Here is an 18,862-nt window from a genome sequence, read left to right on the forward strand (position 1 = left end):
GAATTTAGCCATTTTATTGATTATATACATCTATTGACACCTTATGACCACAATTTCCATTAATACCGTTAATAAAATGCTATCCTTACTTGTTAAGTTTGTTGTGTATAATATGTAATTTTTCCTAAAATACTTTCATTTAAATTTTACTATTCTTACTGTAGCTATTCTAATTACAATTTAAGACTACGACACTTTAAAATACAACACTTGATTTATATACCACAATAAACAAACGTCTAATGTCATATCATTCTATATTACAGCAACAAATAAAAAAAACAAAATATAGTTTATAATGTAATCTATCTGTATTGTTTACTTTTTTTCAATCTTTTCAATTTCTATTCACACAGTTGGTTACACTACTGGACGAAAAAACAACTGTCCATACCAGTAACAGTTGTTGTACGCCTGTCTGTGTCTGTATAAGACCATAAATGACTGTCAAATCAACTGATAATAACTGTCAGGGTTGTGACAGTTGCCGTTTTTCGTTTTAACAGTTAATTTATGTCTGTCCCAACACTTTTAGGGGTTGTGAAAAACAAAAATTGTGACCCACAGTCATTTTAAAACTGTTGCAGTGGTTTACGGGGTTGTCACAGACAAAAACTATTTGTTACAGTCTTTTCAAAAGTTGTGGCAGTTGTATAATGTTAGTCCCAACCTTTTAAACGTTGGGACAGTTGAAATTTGTTTGTCTCAACTTTTAAGAAGTTGATTCAGTCAATAATTGTTTGTTACAACGTTTTAAGAGTTTTGACAGTTGTAAAGTGTTTGTTACAACGTTTTTAGAGTTTGCACAGTTCTAAAATGTTTGTAACAACTTTTTAGAGGTTGTAACAGTCATAAAATGTTTATTACAGCGTGTTAAAGGTTGTCACAGTCGTTAAATGTTTCAAACAAACATTTTAAAGGTTGTCACAGTCGTGAAATGTTTAAAACAAACCTTTTAACGGTTGTCACAGTCCGTACTTGTTAAAACAAATATTTTTGCGTTTTAAACGTTTGAAGTTATTTAGTCTCATTATATACACTATTTGGTTCAGCTATGAAATGGTCCATAATTAATGTTATTATGAATTATTGTATTATAATTTTATTTTCCGTTTTTTGCCACGGCATATCCAACTTTAAAATATATTCCGTCTTTGTTTTATTCGAGACTATGTCACAGTTCTTGTTTCATCATACCAGAAGCTTCCGATAAAATATTAGGAACAGAATTTTACAACAATGCAGGAGAGATTAAGCTTATTATATTTGAAAAAAATGATGACATCTAAAACGGAAATAATTCTTCACCGTAAACGATTTATTTGACTTTAATTACAGTTACTTAACTATTGTCGGTCGGTCGGCTTGCCGCTGCCGCATGTGCATACACATACTTATGATCAATTGGATATGGCATTGTTCGCGGGCAGATACATATCATAGAACCAAAATTTAAGCTGAGCCGGGAATTGTATTTGGTGAGTATAATTAAACGATATTTATACCCAACAGGCTATCATTTTACATTTACGAGTTTATTCGGAACCAGGATTTGAACTGTTTTTGTGCACATATATTTCTTAATACAGTATTTATCAATCACAGTTCTAAAAGGCGCACTCCTGCATAATAGCATGTAACTAGGCAGCCCATGGAGGGGACTTCTTTGAGGAAAATGCATTATTTATCCCCCCCTCCCCCCATTTACCCCCTTGTCAGCACACAGCACAATATTTTTATGTTCTGTTTTTCAAGAAATACTTCTCCATATATCTCATTGGTTTTTTTACTATATAGTTTTCATTATGACGTCACAATTTTCATTGGAAATACATGCATAGTAAGTACTAATTCATATGAAGTACGAAAACATATTATTTGACCATATATACATGTACGATAAAATTGAAAATAGGAAAATCACCTATTTATCCCCCATGTGCTGATATGGCGATAAATAATATGAAATGACTGTTAGTCACTTCATCATGTTTAAGTGCACTCCTGACTTTCATGTGCAGTCAAATTAATTATTGACCCCATATTTTAACTAAAGGAAGTCTTGCACACTCAACATGCTCAATAGTAATGATCACAATCATATGAGGGTCTGGGCTGGGTTAACTGGATAGAGAATAATATGACAAAATTAAAAGTGCAGAATAAATGAATAGATGACAAAGAGGAACATTTGCTAAAAACTGAAAAAATGGACTTTTTGTTAGTCTTGTTTTTGGACTGTAGTCTTTTGCATTTATACCTAACATCTCCTTTTATTCATATTTCAATATTGACATTTATGGTCCACCACAACAAGAAATATGTGAATTTTTATATATATATACATGTACAAAATGTAGCTATAAGATGTAAGTGGTGGTCATTTTATTATAGTTATATATACTTCTACATGTATTATTGGTTACTTTTTTTGTTTGGTTGATGTACAATGATGTACAAGTATCATTGACATGATTGATATACTGTATTTTTCATTTAACATGTTCATTCACTTCTGTCAGGTCAGCATTTTTCCTTTTTTACATGTCAGGTCAATGTTTTATTTTAACTCTGCATATTTAAGTAAAAACAAACCCAAATAAGTATCTCAATAAGCATCACTCTTTATGAATGATAGTAAAGTATTGTGAGAAGTTTAGAATAAATAAATTTGTATTAAAAGTTAAGTAAATTGTAACATGATATAGAAAATAATCAATATAATACTGAGCAAGAAATCATCACATACAGACAAAAAAGCCAGTCAAGGTTGTTAATCACTTCCATCATCACCATACAGACACAAAATTTGAATAGGTAATAAACAGGATTTTAACATTTTAAAGGTAATAATCTGGAATTCTTATATGCACCCTTAGGTATTAAAGGATTATAACACTACAGTTTATTGCCTTGAGGGTTGAAAATGAAACTATCAGGGGTATTGAGATACAAGATGATTGTATAATGCTGTAAAGGCACACAAAACTCCTGAACCACACTATAATTATACAATAAAATCATAAAGTCATCGTTGATCATAGTTTAATTTGACATCACATGCTTAATGTACATGACATGAAATATGTAATTATACTTTCTTCAAATTAACCACAGGTTCATAAATAAATAAAAAGAAAGACAAATTTGATGAATTTCACCATAAGATACATGATTAAGATTTCTACTAACATAAATAAAAACACACAATAAATAAAACTTATTTTAAACAATGTCTATAATGTTGCCTTGTCTTGCTGGTTCTTTTGGAGGCAGCTCAGAAGGATGTCATCATCTGAATCTAAGTCACTGAAAGTAAATTGAAAATAATTGGTTACAATTTACAATTAATAAGATTACAGAATTACAAAGTTTAATCACCCTTGTATCATGTGTCTATATTTGACTACATACATGTAATTGCAAATATTTTCTTAATACAGTGTACATGTGTATTTGGATTAGAAAACTTGATGCTTCTCATCAGAACCTTTTTTGTTGTTACATTATCATATTTGGTATGCATTGTTTACTATATTTTTCATTTCACTTGAGGTCATTGGAAATTAAAAAAAATCTTTAAATTGTTTATTTTTAAATTACCATGATTATTTAAAAAATACTATTCCCATTCATCACTTTATTGAGTTCATTCTCATTTAATATGATGTCATTGTATTAATATTTGTGGATTTTTTGGCTAAACATTTAAATATAAACAATTAATGATATTAGTTAAATTTGTATTAGAATAAGTGATCATAAGTGTGATGCAGTCTTAAATATACCTTTGGCTTGGTTGGACAGTTGGAGGTGTAAGTGGCACAGAAGGGCCTGCCACTGGACTTGCTGGTTGTGGACTGTCAGCTCTGGGTTCTGGAACAATATCTGCTATTACTGGCACATCAGGTCTTACTTCATTGTGTACTTCCTGCTTTTTGAGTTTTCTGAAAAACAAGGATAGAAATATATTGCTTACTGCTTTTTTATGACATTGTTTAATAAAAAATGTTTTTAAACTCACCATCAGTACTATTTTTAATTATTAAAACAATTCACTGTTAACATGGTAAATAGACAAAATATTGAGTGGACAGCCGTGCAAGAGGCAATATTATACATGATATATACAGCACTTCTCAAACAAATGACAGATGATATTAAACTTAGTTGATTATATATGTATATGATATAAACACATGTTTGTTATAAGTAAAACTATTTAAGTAAGATGTCCTTATGTAAAACATGTGTTGTTGGCTTGCTGTCTCTGACATTGATGTTTACTCCACAGCTTTTGAACATAAATAAAATTTGAAATTTGCAATCCTTTTCATCAGAAGTAAAATTTGCATTACTATGGCATTAAAAAGGAAACTTACCTTTTGACTGAGAACTTTTTCCATCTAATGGCCTTTGCAACACGTTGACACACTTTGTCTCTGTTTTCTGTGGAGAACTCCAGGCCAGGAAAAGAAGTCAGGACCTCAATAACTGCTTTGCCAAAAAACAGATTCTTTTTGCTGGTTAACTCATACTTGCTAATAACATCACTGATTTTTCTCTACAAAAGAAAAAAAATGATGAAATGTTGAATTTCAAACAAAAATAAATTAGAAAACATCACAAGATTATACAGTGTTTATTGTGATTATCAAATTGTAACTTGCATTTAGCATGTTCAGGGATAGCATTTTAAAAATTATTTGAGTTTTAAACAATATCATGAATAATGGTATTTGTTCTTTTAAAAACTTTTAATGCATGGAAATTTTTATAATATACAAACTAATTATATATGAGGATGGTGAATTATACTAAATTTAAGCTGGTTGTCAATTAAAAATTTAACAAGATTTAATGGGTAGGTTGTAAGGTAACAACAGTCAATAATGCATGTAAATTGAAATATTAAATAAAATAATATAAAATAAATAAAAATAAAATAAATAATTAATTTATTATAGTTTAACATATTTGATCAGACAATATATATATACAACAATTCATAATACAAACAGAGATCAAATATCCAGCCTTAGAATAGACTTTTTTAAACATGTTAAAAGTAAAGATCTATACATGGGACCAATGTATATAGTTTCCATTAATGCTGAATTCACTTTTAAAGTGATTAACATGAAATAGAATAATATAGGGGAAAGAATGTCTCCTTGCATTAAGCCAAAAAAATTATAAAGTATTAAGAATTAAATGCATCAAATCTTAACTGTACTTTTATGAATATTACCATTTAAGTTAATGTGACACTACACTAACATTCTTTCTCTTATATATATATATATATATATTCAATGACACTTAAACAAATTATAGATGGTTTATCTTGATAGGACAAATAAATTCAATTTTAACTTTTTTTTTTACCTTCTGAAGGGATACTGTTTATAAAGTAAAACCTGTCTTACTTGTACAAGGGTATGGTGAAATGTTCCTCTTTTGAAGTAAACCTTGTTGTCTGATGGCTTTTGTGTTAGGAAGTCCACACCTTCTGTCTGGGATGATGCATCTGACTTTAGGGTATTGGCTTGACGAACACAAGGTGTACCTCTCTGTGAGTTCTTGCAGCACTCACAGGAACAGTCTTTAACTGGGCACTCCATTGAGGTATTTGGTCTGGTGTAAGTTGGTTGATAACTATTTGGCATCACATACTGGTTAGGGGTCCACATACCCTGCTGATTGCTCATGTTGGTGGTGAAAGTGGTGTTCATAGTAAAATTTGGTAGTTGAATATGTATTTTTCTAAAGTATTTTATTTTTATTTCAATTTGTTTTTGAAACTATTTTGAGTAAATTAATTAAAATTTAATCAGGAAGCCTCATTCAAGTTAATGATCAGTTACAAATTATATGATTGGTGGTCCAATGAAATTAGATTAACATTAACCAATCAGAATTATGCATATATATTTTCAAATGTATTGTTTTAAATTTTGAAGTGTTAGTATGTGATTAGTATGATTGAAACCATAAAGTGTAATTTGAGTTGATTTTGTTTAATTAAGAATTTGAAAAGAAATAATAAGTGAGGTAGACAATATGTGATGATAAAAGTGTGATGTTTAGACAGTACTTTATAATTTGTGTTGTTGTATCAACTTTGTCTTTGATGATGGACTTTGAAAAAGAAAACAGTGGTGAGTAAATTCCTTTGATATTTTATTTGCTAATTAGATCCTCTACATTGATGCCTGTAATTGGTAATACAGGTAATAAGCATCCTTATTATATCTTGTATTGTTTTGATTTCTTTTATAATCTATTGATACTTTTAATGAAAGGAATAAGGTATTAAATGAGGTTGTATGATCACTAGATGATGCCTCATTTTCAAAATTTGTGTATGTTGTGATGGGGATGTCCAAGATGGCTGACAAGTCAATATTATTTATAAAAGTTTCGTCTTATTTTTATGTCTAATTAATTAGAACTCTGAGTCAGTCAACCCCAGTTTAATGTCAGTGATGTAGCTGTTATAAACAAATGTGTACTTAATAAAAAAAAAAATATATTAACTGAATCAGTGATATGTTCATGCAAAGATTTATTTATATAAAGTCTATACAGTGATACATGTACATGCATAATTTATAAAGACAGATTATTTAACAGGAAATAAATTACAACCACAAGATAAACTGGGCTCATGCAACTTCACATTATTCATGTTATTGCAGCATGTACATGTACTTTATTTTTTTTTTTTTTTTTTGCATGTCCTGATGGGAAAGAAAAGCAGATTTAATTTAGGGTTAAAAATTTTTTGTTAAATTTCCCATTAACTAGTTCACAACAATGAGACATACACAAATTGTCAAAGATACAAATGCTGACATATTTTTGTCTGTCCCTTAGTGGACTTCAAACTCACACCTTTGATACACTACAACACCAATTGCTTAGCTTCATTTCAAGGGCTTTAGACCAGTTGACCACATCTTCTGTATTGAGATATTACTTCAATAGTGGTACTTTTACATGTACGTTGTCATCAAAGGCGACTCTTAAGACATGTTTTTTTGACGTGTGTAGATGTTTAATATTATTATTTATACTGAAATTTTTCATGTTTTTTTTATAGCAAGAAATCAGTTCATGTACAGTGTTCTTGTGAAAATTCCTTTTATTTTCAAAAGTCATTAACTAAGAGGTGCAGTGAATCTGTTAATATTCATCCCAAAAATTAAATGTAGTATGTCTATCAAAGATTTGTATTTACCATTTGTTTACTATACAAATATTTGAATGTAGGGAGAATAAACTTGTAAGCATTCGGATTATACGTTTTGTATATACATGTACTCTGTTAAAAATGTAAAACAATATATGTCTTAGTTTAGAAAAGAAAACAACTTTGAAACAAAAAATTGCAAAGTCCCATTTATCATGTTTATAAGTTAAATTTATAATTATGATAAAATGAAGATGCAGCATAATTGTCAATAAGACAACTATTCACCAAAGTTTGAATGAGAAGGATGAAGGCAATTACATGTATATAGACTGCACAGTTATAACATGCACTAGTCCAATGCCCCAGATAAGTAAAATTTCATTTGGACTACACAGCTACTTTTGCATAGGTACTATTTCTGTACTAAAAAAATGCAGTACTGGAAATTTACTTTTTATATTAAGTACTATTTCTTTACTTTAAAACTATTGTAATATTTAGGTACTTGTATTTTACAGTACTTGATTTGATCACAGTGGTTTTCTGTTATAACTGTTATCAAAACATGGGTGTACAATGTACTACATGTATACATTGTATAAATATATACAATGCACATGATTGTCAAACTACTGATGAACTGTTTTATATCTATAGTTTAGAGTACTTAAAGACAATAATATTAATGTCACAAGAACTTGTATACACTAATTTAAGTTAGCCAAAAAAATATAATATATATATTGCCCCTTGTTTCATGTATCATAGTTTTTAGATTGATAAGTATCCATGCAAAGACACAAATAAAAATATATGTTTCTTTTTTTCTATATAACACTTCAACTGTTATAGACCCTCTTTTAGGTTTCTGTACGTTAAGATCTCTGATGAAATTTTACAAGAATGTTCAAAACCAAAAACAAGCACAAGCATTATGGCTCTCACTGAATTTGTACCATAAGCATATACATGATATAAGCATGATAAGTGTTCATATCACAAAGGGAAGACTGGGATTGATGTTGGGGTAATTGTCCCTAACATGCACGAATACTTGGGGCAAAAGAGGGACCAAAACAAACATTTTTGTAGTTTGCAGACAATCTATCACTTGTGACCTAATTAAGTGGATCTCTATAAAATTGTAAGTACATTTGTACAAGATTCCATGCTACAAATGGGACCTCGAGGCTTGGATTTAGGTTGGTGGTAATAACAGTAAAAAGGGGGAGGGGGCACAATTTATTGGTTGGTTTATGTTTTTTTTATGTATATATATTTTGAATTGCACAATTGGATTTTTTAGATCTTTGACCTATTTATTTTGTGTCACAAACATAAATAATTTAATTTCAATTCAAATCCATACAGTACAGGTATTTGAATCTTGAATAATTATGATATTGTGTCAGCTATGCATTTTATTGTTATATGTTAACATGGTTAGGAACAGTGGCGGCTCCAGAACTCTTCATAAAAAGAGGCACGCTGACTGACCCAAGGGTCATGTTTCAGTGATTCCTTATAATTATATAAGAAAACAATTCCCCCTGCATCAGCCTGACCATCTGACTGTAGAAATTAATAATTTAGCCTGTTTGTATATATTTATATATTAGATTGTTGGTTTTATTCCTGTTCGAATTGAGTACATTTATAATATTGGGGTCCCTTAAGGAGCTACCATTTGATTTTTAGATGGGGGGGGGGGGGCTAGGATGAAAAATTGTGTCCTACATTTTTTTAGCTGTAATCTCTGTCCTGCATTTTTATTTTTATACAAATCATTTGAAAAAAAATACATCATAATTTATATTGACCCCTCATAAACATTTGTGATAAAAGGAATACTTATAAAATTGTTCTTAACCTGATTATGACTTGGATGAAGAATTGTCTCATTAATTGGCACACATACATATATAGCAATTCTAATTATTCAATTATTTCTTGGTAAGCAGGGGGAAATAAATGTACATTTACTTCATTTTTTAGAGAAATGTCAAAGTGCAAGTGATAAATCAAGTTTTAATATTGTCAAAACCTACTATTTTATGTTTACAAAAAAAATTATAATCGCTCGCCTTTACTGTTTTCAAGCTTCGCCTCAAAAATTTTCAAATTAAATATTTTTTATTAAAATTTTCAAATTCCTCGCTCGCCCCAATTTTTGGACTCCAAAAATCAATAGAACAAGAAATTAAAGTGGTGTGGCCTTATTTGAAAATATATCGATTTAGAAATAGGTGTTGCTAAACTTTTTTATATAACTGAATGCATGTATATATCTTTTGAATAGTAATTGCTATGAAAGTAACATAAATATATATTTTTATCAATTTCCCAGAGCTCAAAATTATTCTAGAATCAAATTAGTTCATGTACTTCAGGTCTTGTTAAAAAAATCATTTGACAAAGTCAGTGATTCTTCATATGTACAGTCTGTGTACAATGCTTGAATACTGTATAGCTAAGACACTTTGTTATCATTCTGAAAACATTTTTTAGCTTTGGCCAGTTTAGCCATTTTGTTATATGAATTTTAAGTCTATTGCCATTTTTTTTAAATTCTAGAAAAGACATCTATGAAAAAGTATTTTTTCTTTTTTAAACCTGATGCTTTTGATCCACAGTTTAAGTTTTTATCTTGTGTAATCAATTGAACATGGACATGATGAATTATCATGTCATGCAGTGAAATTTGAAAAGGAAATACACAGGACTCTGATATATAAACAAGAATAAACAGGATGTTATCTTAACTGTGTATAAGCTTGGGGCTGTAATTTATTAAAATTATAACTAGATGAAAACTGGACTTATTGAACTGAACCTTTATTTATAATTACTGAGAATAAAATCATTCTGTAGAATTTAACTTGATGTGTATATTAAGATAAGGATCTATAAAATAAAATATAATTTTATATAAAATAGTTGTTCTAAAAAGATTTTGAATTATTTTCTTGTGTTTACATGAATTCCATTTTAAGTTTAAGATATTGTTCATACATTTCATAAGCCTTGTTAAAGGTATTGTGTATAGTTATATTTTAGTACATTAGTTTTAATTGTTTTATAATATGTGTGATATTTTTAAAGTGTCTCATAAGTCAGTAATTTGGCTGGGTACCAATATTTTAATTGTAATATTTAATAATTTTTAATTGCATATTATGTAATTATATGTATTCATTGTGTTTTATATTGGTATGTGACACTATAATAGATTATTCTGATTCTGATTCTGTTAAATGAGAATTTATTAAATTTAATCATGTTAATGATTTATTTCTAGGCACATGCAATGAAGCCATTTAGCATATTTAGGGGGGCGATATCTTTTTGCGCCAAAAAGTAACTCATTTGCGCCACAACTTAATTGCGCCAATACTTCTTTTGCGCCACATAATTTTCAAAACTATAGGTATCATTTGCGCCAATGAAATAATCATCTAATTGCGCCAATTTTATTTATTTTTATTTATATATAACAACTTAATGATTGACTTCCATCCTCCTATTTTTGGGCTTGGGTCCGGCAGTTTACCGACTGGCGGAGTTAAAGTCATTTTAATAACGAAATGTATGCTGAATTAAAACGTTCACCCTTATATATATACAGTTAAAACCATATAAAATGTCTTTAGGGAATATGCCTCTTTGATATTTTGTTTTCATAACAATTTTTTTGATATTTATTGAAGCTGGCATGGCATATAAATAAAAATATTTTAAAACTTATCATAAAACTGACTTTTGTTCTGTGACTTGTCCATGAGAAGTGAAATAGTGTAACTTAAAAATATGAAAAGTAGAAAACTAAATTCAACCAGCAGTGAAGGGTACTACTTGTACTAGTGATTTAAATGTTGTATTCACTTGGTGAAGTAAATAATAATATACTTATATACATGTATATATATAGTAATTTTTTTAGGTTAAATTTTTCTTTAAGGTTTGAATAATCTCCCCTTAATTGCTTATAATTTGTAATTTTTTTTTACAATCCCTAAATCCAAGGTTACACATGTATATGAATAATATTGCATCTACATAATTTCCTATTGTATGTATAAAAATCTTCTTTCATCTAGATCTGTTAATGTACATGTATATCATGTACATGTATATACACATATAAAAAAGAAGATGTGGTATGATTGCCAATGAGACAACTATCCACAAAAGACCAAAATGACATAGACATTAACAACTATAGGTCACTGTACGTCCTCCAACAATGAGCAAAGCACAGGTTGTTTGTCATAGAATAAATGAAAACATGTCGCAATTGAAATGAATATAGACAGTAACACAACACAACAACATATTAAAAAAAAACTGGGTTTGCAAATATGCCAACAGGAAAAAGGACTATAGCAAGTGTAGATAATGTGCTAATGGGACATACATTTATAAATTTTATTTAGTACAAATGAATGAATCAACAAGTATTTAAAGTATGAAACATGTTCGTCTGTTCTGATAATCAGACCATGAATATTCAGATATATTTTAGGTTGACTATTCCTGATAAATATTGTTTTTCTTTCAGGTTCATGTTACAAGCAGTGCTTTTGTATGTTATGCAGAGGATCAAATGTCAATATAAAGACTTACCACGCACACAAGCAGAAGGTTTTTAAGTTTGATGAAAGCCAGATCATACCAGATATATTATTTGATGAAAATCTCCATCTCAAGGAAAACTTTAGCCAGAAATTATATGCAAGTTCCAGTGTTACATTACTAGAGGCAGTATTTCAGCATTTTTATGTATTTTCAACAAACAATGGAATGTCGAAGTCAGCTATGTCAAATGCTCTCCAGACAGAGAAGTCTCATTTGCCACAACCCAATTCTTTGCCTCCAACATTTAAAGAAGCTAAAAGCTTGATAAAGCCATTATTAATGCCGTTACAAAAGTATGATGCCTGCATTAATGACTGCATTTTGTTCAGGTCGTGTGACAATGGAAATTATAGTGACTTAGCTTCTTGTCCTATCTGTCAAGAACCACGCAAAGTAAAAAATTCCAGTCAGAAAGTTTTTCATTATATGCCAATTGCACCGAGACTAAACAGATTGTTTGGTACGTCAAATCTGTGTAAACTTCTTTACGCGAATAAAGTGTATTCAAATGGAAAGTTATGTGACTTTACAGACAGCAATGTCTACAAAAACTGGTATACAGACCAAGGTGTATTTGGTGATCATGAGGAACAACAAACTGTACCACTAGCACTCTTTACAGATGGGGTGAACCCAAATAAACATTTATCAACACAAAAGTCTATGTGGCCACTCTTGTTAACATGGATAAACTTACCTGTTCAAATCCGTCAACTTCTTGGTCCAATGCTTTTAGTAGGGATAATACCAAGTGGTAGAAATGGATCGGAACCAAAGTCACTGGAACCTTACATAGATTTGCTGGTTGATGAAATACTTAAATTATCAGAATTCCCTACATACAACAGCTACCGAAAAGCACCAGTAAAAGTGAAAGTTGCCCTTTTGCAATTTTTATGTGACATTCCTGCGTATTCAAAACTGTTACATATAAGTGGGCATAGTGGTTTGAGATCATGTGGCTATTGCAAGGAAACTGGTATTTATTGCAAACATCTAAGTAAGACTATTCATTTGTCAAATAGACAGTTTCTTCCTGAAAACCATCCTTTGCGTAGTAGTAACCGCTTCTCAAATGGATCAGTGGAACTGAAACAGCAGCCAGTCACATACACCAATGAAGAAGAACGTCATTTGAGAGAAATATTTGACAATAAACCAAACCGAAATCAACAGAATAATTTTCAGAAGGCGACTGGACTGAAAGGAAAGTACAGTATTATGAAGTTACCCTATCATGACAGAAACCAGCAGATGCAACCAGACGGAATGCATACCATAGCAGATTTCATAAGCCATGTAATGGACCTGCTGGTTGGGAAATCTGACACCAAAAAAGTGCGTCTCTGTGAAAAACATCACCAGCGGTTTCCACAGACATGGCCACAAGAGACAGCAGCTGAGCAGGTTGCAATTGAACCACCATCAAAGAAAAGAAAAACTATGAGTAGTGAGACTCTTCCACCAGCACCCTGGACTCTATCAACTGATTCTGTGAAGGAAGCAGACAGACGTGCAACAGCAATCAAATATCCAGCTGGTGTAGAAATCTCTCCAGGGCTCCATTTTACAAAACCATGGACATTACGGACTATGAATTCAAAATTACAGGTATGTACAGATTAAAAATAAATGTTATGTTAAATTTGATCTCATATCTAACAGTCAGGGGTACTGCTTGTACAAGTTATTTTTATTTACTTGAAGAAGTAAAAAAAAAATACACACATAAGTAAATAAATAATATTTGAATAATCTCCCCTTATTTTTTCAAAAACTTTCAAGTATAAGTAAATTTTTCTTGCAATCCCACAAAATTCTTCAAGTTTTGAGATGTAAAATCATGCCTTTAATGATTTTTCCCAGGTTTGCCCTCTTTTTGTTTTTTATTAAAGTTCAATGTTTCATCTCTTTAGTTCAACAAAGAAACAGATTGTCAAAGATCTTAAGTATTTGCTCAAGGCCATCAAAAATTGCTCCTTGGAGGGGGGGGGGGGGGGGGGTTGTAAATGAGCAGTGTTCTGAAGATAACAGACAAATGGGATTTTCATTGTCCATGAAATTCCACATAAATGATTAGTAAAGACATCTGTAGAGGGCAGATAATTTAAAATTCTATTTGAGCAAAGAAATCATAAGAATTCAATTAAAGAAGATAAGATTACTTTTTTACTTCCACAAGTAAAAAATCTGAATGTCTAAGGGACATAACTCAGCCAATATTTGTTTTACCTATACAAGTAAATAAAATTCACTTGTATAAGTATCCTACAAATTTACTTATATTTATAAGTAAATTAATATTGCTTCTTCAAGTAATTAAAAATAACTTGAACAAGTAGTACATGTACCCCTGATTGTATAAATATTTATTTAACATATTTCAAAAGACCAGTCGTGTCATCATACATTGTACATGTTCTGAAACTATGGAAATATGGTCATGATGGTAGCATTGCCAATGAGACAACTACATGTATACACAAATTTTCTAAAGTTTAAATAACGTTGATGTCAATAAAATTTAGGCAACCAAATGGTCATCAACAATGAGTAAAACAAAATACTGTATACTTGACATAGACATGATGAAATCGAAAAGTATGAAACTATTAATTAGAACAAAAACAAAATAGCAAACAAAAGACATTACCTTTGGCTACACACCCAATGAAATTGGCTGTAAATTATAAAAGGTTTTTGATCTTGGGACATGTATCTTATTTTGGATTTTTATGTTGCTACTTCTAATATAAATACTAGTATATTCAAATACAACCTGACACTATGCATTACATGTTAACATGGTAAAGAATTTTTGAAGCAAATTTGTAATCACTATTATTTTTTAATTGCAGTTTGTTAAAACGGGCGCATTGCAATGGTGCATAAAGGGACTTCTGCCTAAGAGACAGGAAACAACCTTATTTACTGTATTGGAAGTAATTGTCAGAATGACTCAGCAAGAGTTCGAGATATCCCAGATCAAACAACTTCAGGATGATACCCATGCAGCCTTAGCCTTATTAGAAAGAGATTTCCCTCTTAGCCTGCAGGTAAGCATTTTTATTCCCCACCTACGATAGCAGAGGAGCCTTATGTTTTCTGATCTGTGGGTCCCTCCGTCCCTTCAACCCGCTTCAGGTTAAAGTATTTGGTCAAGGTATTTTTTTATTAAGTTAAAGTCCAATCAACTTCAAAATTTAGTACACATGTTCCTTATGATATGATTTTTCTAATTTTAATGCCAAATAAGACTTTTGACCCCAATTTCATGGACCACTGAACATAGCAAATGATAGTGCAAGCTTCAGGATAAATTTTTTGGTCAAAGTAGGTTTTGATGTAGTTGAAGTCTAATCAACTTGAAACTTTCTGCACATGTTCTTACCCCAATTTCACGGTCCACTGAACATTGAAAATGATAGTGCGATCGGCCATCTGTGGACACATTCTTGTTTTGTATACATAATAAACATGATAAAATAAGGTATTATGTGAAATTAATGATACTCGTGATATTAATAAACATACATATTCCATCATTGTTTTTTTTTACTGTATTTGCACGTTTTATGTTTAAAGAATATTCATAAATAGAAAAATCAACCACTCAGTTCAACAATATTCCAATATCAAGCCAAAATAAAAGCAATGAAAAGCTGACTTTTCCAAACTTGACACTATCATAATGCAACAGGCGACAGGTACTTAGTTTTGTGATCATTTTTTCAAAATGATTATCTGGACATGCTATATATACAAAAAAGAAGGTGTGGTATGATTGCTAATGAGACAACTCTGCACAAGAGACAAAATGACACAGAAATTAAAAACTATAGGCTAGTGCTAGAATGACAAAAGGAATATACTTAACACATTGTGACATATTTCATGTATTTACATGATAAAGAAATATATAAATATTTGAATATTTCTTATCATTCAATCTACTACCGTTTACAAAGAAATGTAATACATGATTGATGGATGAATATCTTCATATTGTATCTAGTTGTGAATAGTATTTCTGAGTCACATATATTTCAATTTATCGTTACATAACATTGACTTAACTGTCTTAGTATATTGTATATATTGGGAGGTTTTCAATACAAAAGCACATGATATTTTTTTATTGCAACACCGTTACAAAAGTTATTTTGCTGCTAAGTATTGAAAGTCAGTTTTGGGTAGAGGGAACTATATTGTGGGTGTGAATCATTATCATAATTATGGTGTGGGAAAATAATAATCCTGTAATAAACATTTACTCTTTCAGAATCTGGTTACACACCTTTTGCATCATATAGTGGATGGAATAGCAGAAAATGGACCACTTTATGGGAGATGGCTATTTCCATATGAAAGGGCAAATGGTTGGATGTCGAGACAAGGATTAAAGAAAGGAGGCGAAGAGGCTACCATAATGGAAACATATGTGGTAATTGCAATTTTTCTTGTCTGTGTAGTTTTCAAAATTATTTTTCTTATTTGAAAATGTAAAAATAAAAGTTCTTGGTTATTGCTTGTATCTGTAGTTTAAATATGAAGTGATGTATGATTGTTTATGAGACAATTTTACACCTGAGTTCAAAGGATGTAGATGTGGATATAAGCAAAAAATCAATAATATTTTTAATGCAATCATTAAACTTTCTCAATATTTTCAAGTTAGTGTAGGTAAACAAATTGTCTCTTATATGTTTAAGGAGTTGTCTTTCTTTGTATAGTTTTTTGAAATTATTAATAATGCATTTAAAAAGTATTTCTTTTAAGGAAGGAATCATTGTATGGATTTCCCTTCCTTAACAGAAACAGGCCAAAATGAAGATTTTATACATGTTGGAACAACAATTTATATATGATGAAAGGACTGCTGATGATTGTTGGAAAAAAGTGCTTTCACATTTAATACATTTCAATTATTACTGACATTGAACATAACTGAATAACTTTAAATAAAAGACCCTTGAATTAAGTTCACAATATATATCTGTCAGTAGATTTTAATTTTATTGTTTGTTGTTTATATTTTTAAATTTGTAAGGGATTAATTTTTGCTTATTATTGAATTTAACATTACTTAATTCATAACCTCCTTTTTGTTTGTAGATCAAGTTTACAGTACAATCTGGTACAAACTGTTTCTTTATATTTTACAGATTTATGATTGGTGTGTGTACATGATGCTGAGTCAGAAAATGATGCCAGCAACCAGTAACACAAATTCTATCTCAAATGCTGCAGCTTTTGTTCGTGAAAAGATGAGTAATGCCATATCCACAGATTCTGTTTTTACAAGCATTGGCAGAGTTGAAGAATTTCAGATTCCATGTTATTTACAAGAACAAATGAAGAATTTCGATAATACTTTAAGTTCCTCAATGCCATCCTTTGCCAAAAAAATTCATTCACTGGTAGTTAGTAACAAATCAACATTACACCATAATATGCGATATAATGGCGTTTCATCTCAAATGAACAAGAGGGACTCATCATTTGTGTCATTTTTAAACAAACAGAACAAAGTTTGTATTGGAAGGATTGCATTCCTAATAGAACATAATTTCCCTAGTGAACAATCTCGTTATTGGGCAGTTGTACATTGTTTACAAAATTGTTCATTGGAAAGTGGACTTTGGAAAGGTCAAGGATTCACTGCTTCAGAATTTATTATTCCATTGCACACTCTCAGCGACCCACTAGTTACATCTGATTTAAATGGATACATCTATGTACTAAATTTGAAGTCCTAAAATTGAAGAATGGATACTTGACTTGCTTGATGACATTGTGCCAAGCTGAATTCTTTATGGTATATAACCGTGAAAACTCTTTATAGAAAAGTACAAATAGCCTGTTTGTTGACTAACATTGAACTCACTTATAATTGTGTTGACTGTGATATCAAATTATGCATTGACTTTTTCCTTAATTTAATTTTTGTATATATATATATCATCATGATCATGTGTATATTTCATAGAATATGTTTCAATCTTTTTAAAAATAAAAAAAGATTTCAATTTGTATATTTTGTAGGCTCTTGAATAGATTGTTACAATATATTTTTATATAAATTGTAAGATTTTTGTGAAAAAAATGTGTAAGGGATTATTTTTCCTTAAAACAGGTTTATAGATAAAAGGGAGATTACCCATAAATATTGACCCAGATTGCATTTGTCTGTGAATAACATGAATATAGTGGTTAATAAAACGTAAATTTTCAATTTCCTTCAAAATAATCCCAACAGTCAAGGTTTGCAAAATTTAATTTTGTGTCTATCTATTGTGAAACAAATTTAAAAAAACATATTGCATTGAGGAGCATAAAGTTTATTTTGGAGATTGTAAAGTAAAAACAAAACTGCTGTGCATTATTGAAGTTGAACTTTTGGCTTTTTTTCTTCTTTCCTTCTTTTCTGTCTTATGACGGATTTATCATGTTTATAGTCGGGGATTATTCATTGTAATTAATGTTGATAATTACCAAGATTGTGTTGGTATGTACAAAATGTTTATATTCATGATATTGAATATGTATTTATTCTTCACCTATACATGGAATAGTTGATTGTAAAATTGACAACAATTAAAATATGTGAAAGAAGAAAAAAAAAGATGACTATTTCATATTTATATCAACATTAACATAATGTATAATAAACAATAGCATCAATGAGTCTTTGTCTATGTTATTATTTATGAACAGAATCCAACGATGCCAAGAATACCAAATTTATGTAATTATGAACATTCCTTATTTGTACATAAAATAAGAACACTACTCAGTTTAAATTTAAATATGCTGCCTTTTTATTGCTATTACTGATGATTAAATTGAGGTCAAGTTCAATAATGGCGATTTTCACTTTTTCTATTAAGGAGTTATGGTTCTTAATAGATGGTTAAGTTGTGTTTCCAGTCATGTTGTTGCATTTACTCATGAACTGTTCAACCAAAGCTTTTTATATTTTAAAATGTTGTTACTGACAGATGAAAAAATGGATGTCAAATTTGATAT

At 30.0% G+C, this 18,862-nt stretch overlaps 2 protein-coding genes across 3 annotated transcripts; one reads left to right on the forward strand and one right to left on the reverse strand.

The window, feature by feature from the left end:
- Positions 1-1,410: 1,410 nt before the first annotated feature.
- On the forward strand, positions 1,411-18,339 carry LOC139481200 (uncharacterized). 2 transcript variants are annotated; one of them, XM_071264358.1, is made up of 5 exons: positions 1,411-1,478; positions 11,757-13,444; positions 14,692-14,889; positions 16,116-16,277; positions 16,999-18,339. In XM_071264358.1, exons 2-5 carry the CDS (start codon positions 11,783-11,785, stop codon positions 17,590-17,592), a joined length of 2,616 nt encoding a protein of 871 aa, XP_071120459.1. In that variant the 5' UTR covers positions 1,411-1,478; positions 11,757-11,782; the 3' UTR covers positions 17,593-18,339. The 2 variants fall into 2 exon arrangements, with proteins under 2 accessions (XP_071120459.1, XP_071120460.1); XM_071264359.1 differs by lacking the exon at positions 1,411-1,478 and having other exon boundaries at positions 11,293-13,444.
- Positions 2,737-5,841, reverse strand: LOC139482844 (uncharacterized). The gene is made up of 4 exons (XM_071266883.1): positions 5,430-5,841; positions 4,383-4,564; positions 3,789-3,947; positions 2,737-3,309 (listed from the first exon to the last, which is right to left on the reverse strand). The coding sequence occupies exons 1-4, from the start codon at positions 5,733-5,735 to the stop codon at positions 3,237-3,239; spliced, it is 720 nt and encodes a 239-aa protein (XP_071122984.1). The 5' UTR covers positions 5,736-5,841; the 3' UTR covers positions 2,737-3,236.
- Positions 18,340-18,862: the final 523 nt, after the last annotated feature.

Source organism: Mytilus edulis, chromosome 7 (genome assembly GCF_963676685.1).
Source record: "Mytilus edulis chromosome 7, xbMytEdul2.2, whole genome shotgun sequence".
NCBI lineage: Eukaryota > Metazoa > Mollusca > Bivalvia > Mytilida > Mytilidae > Mytilus > Mytilus edulis.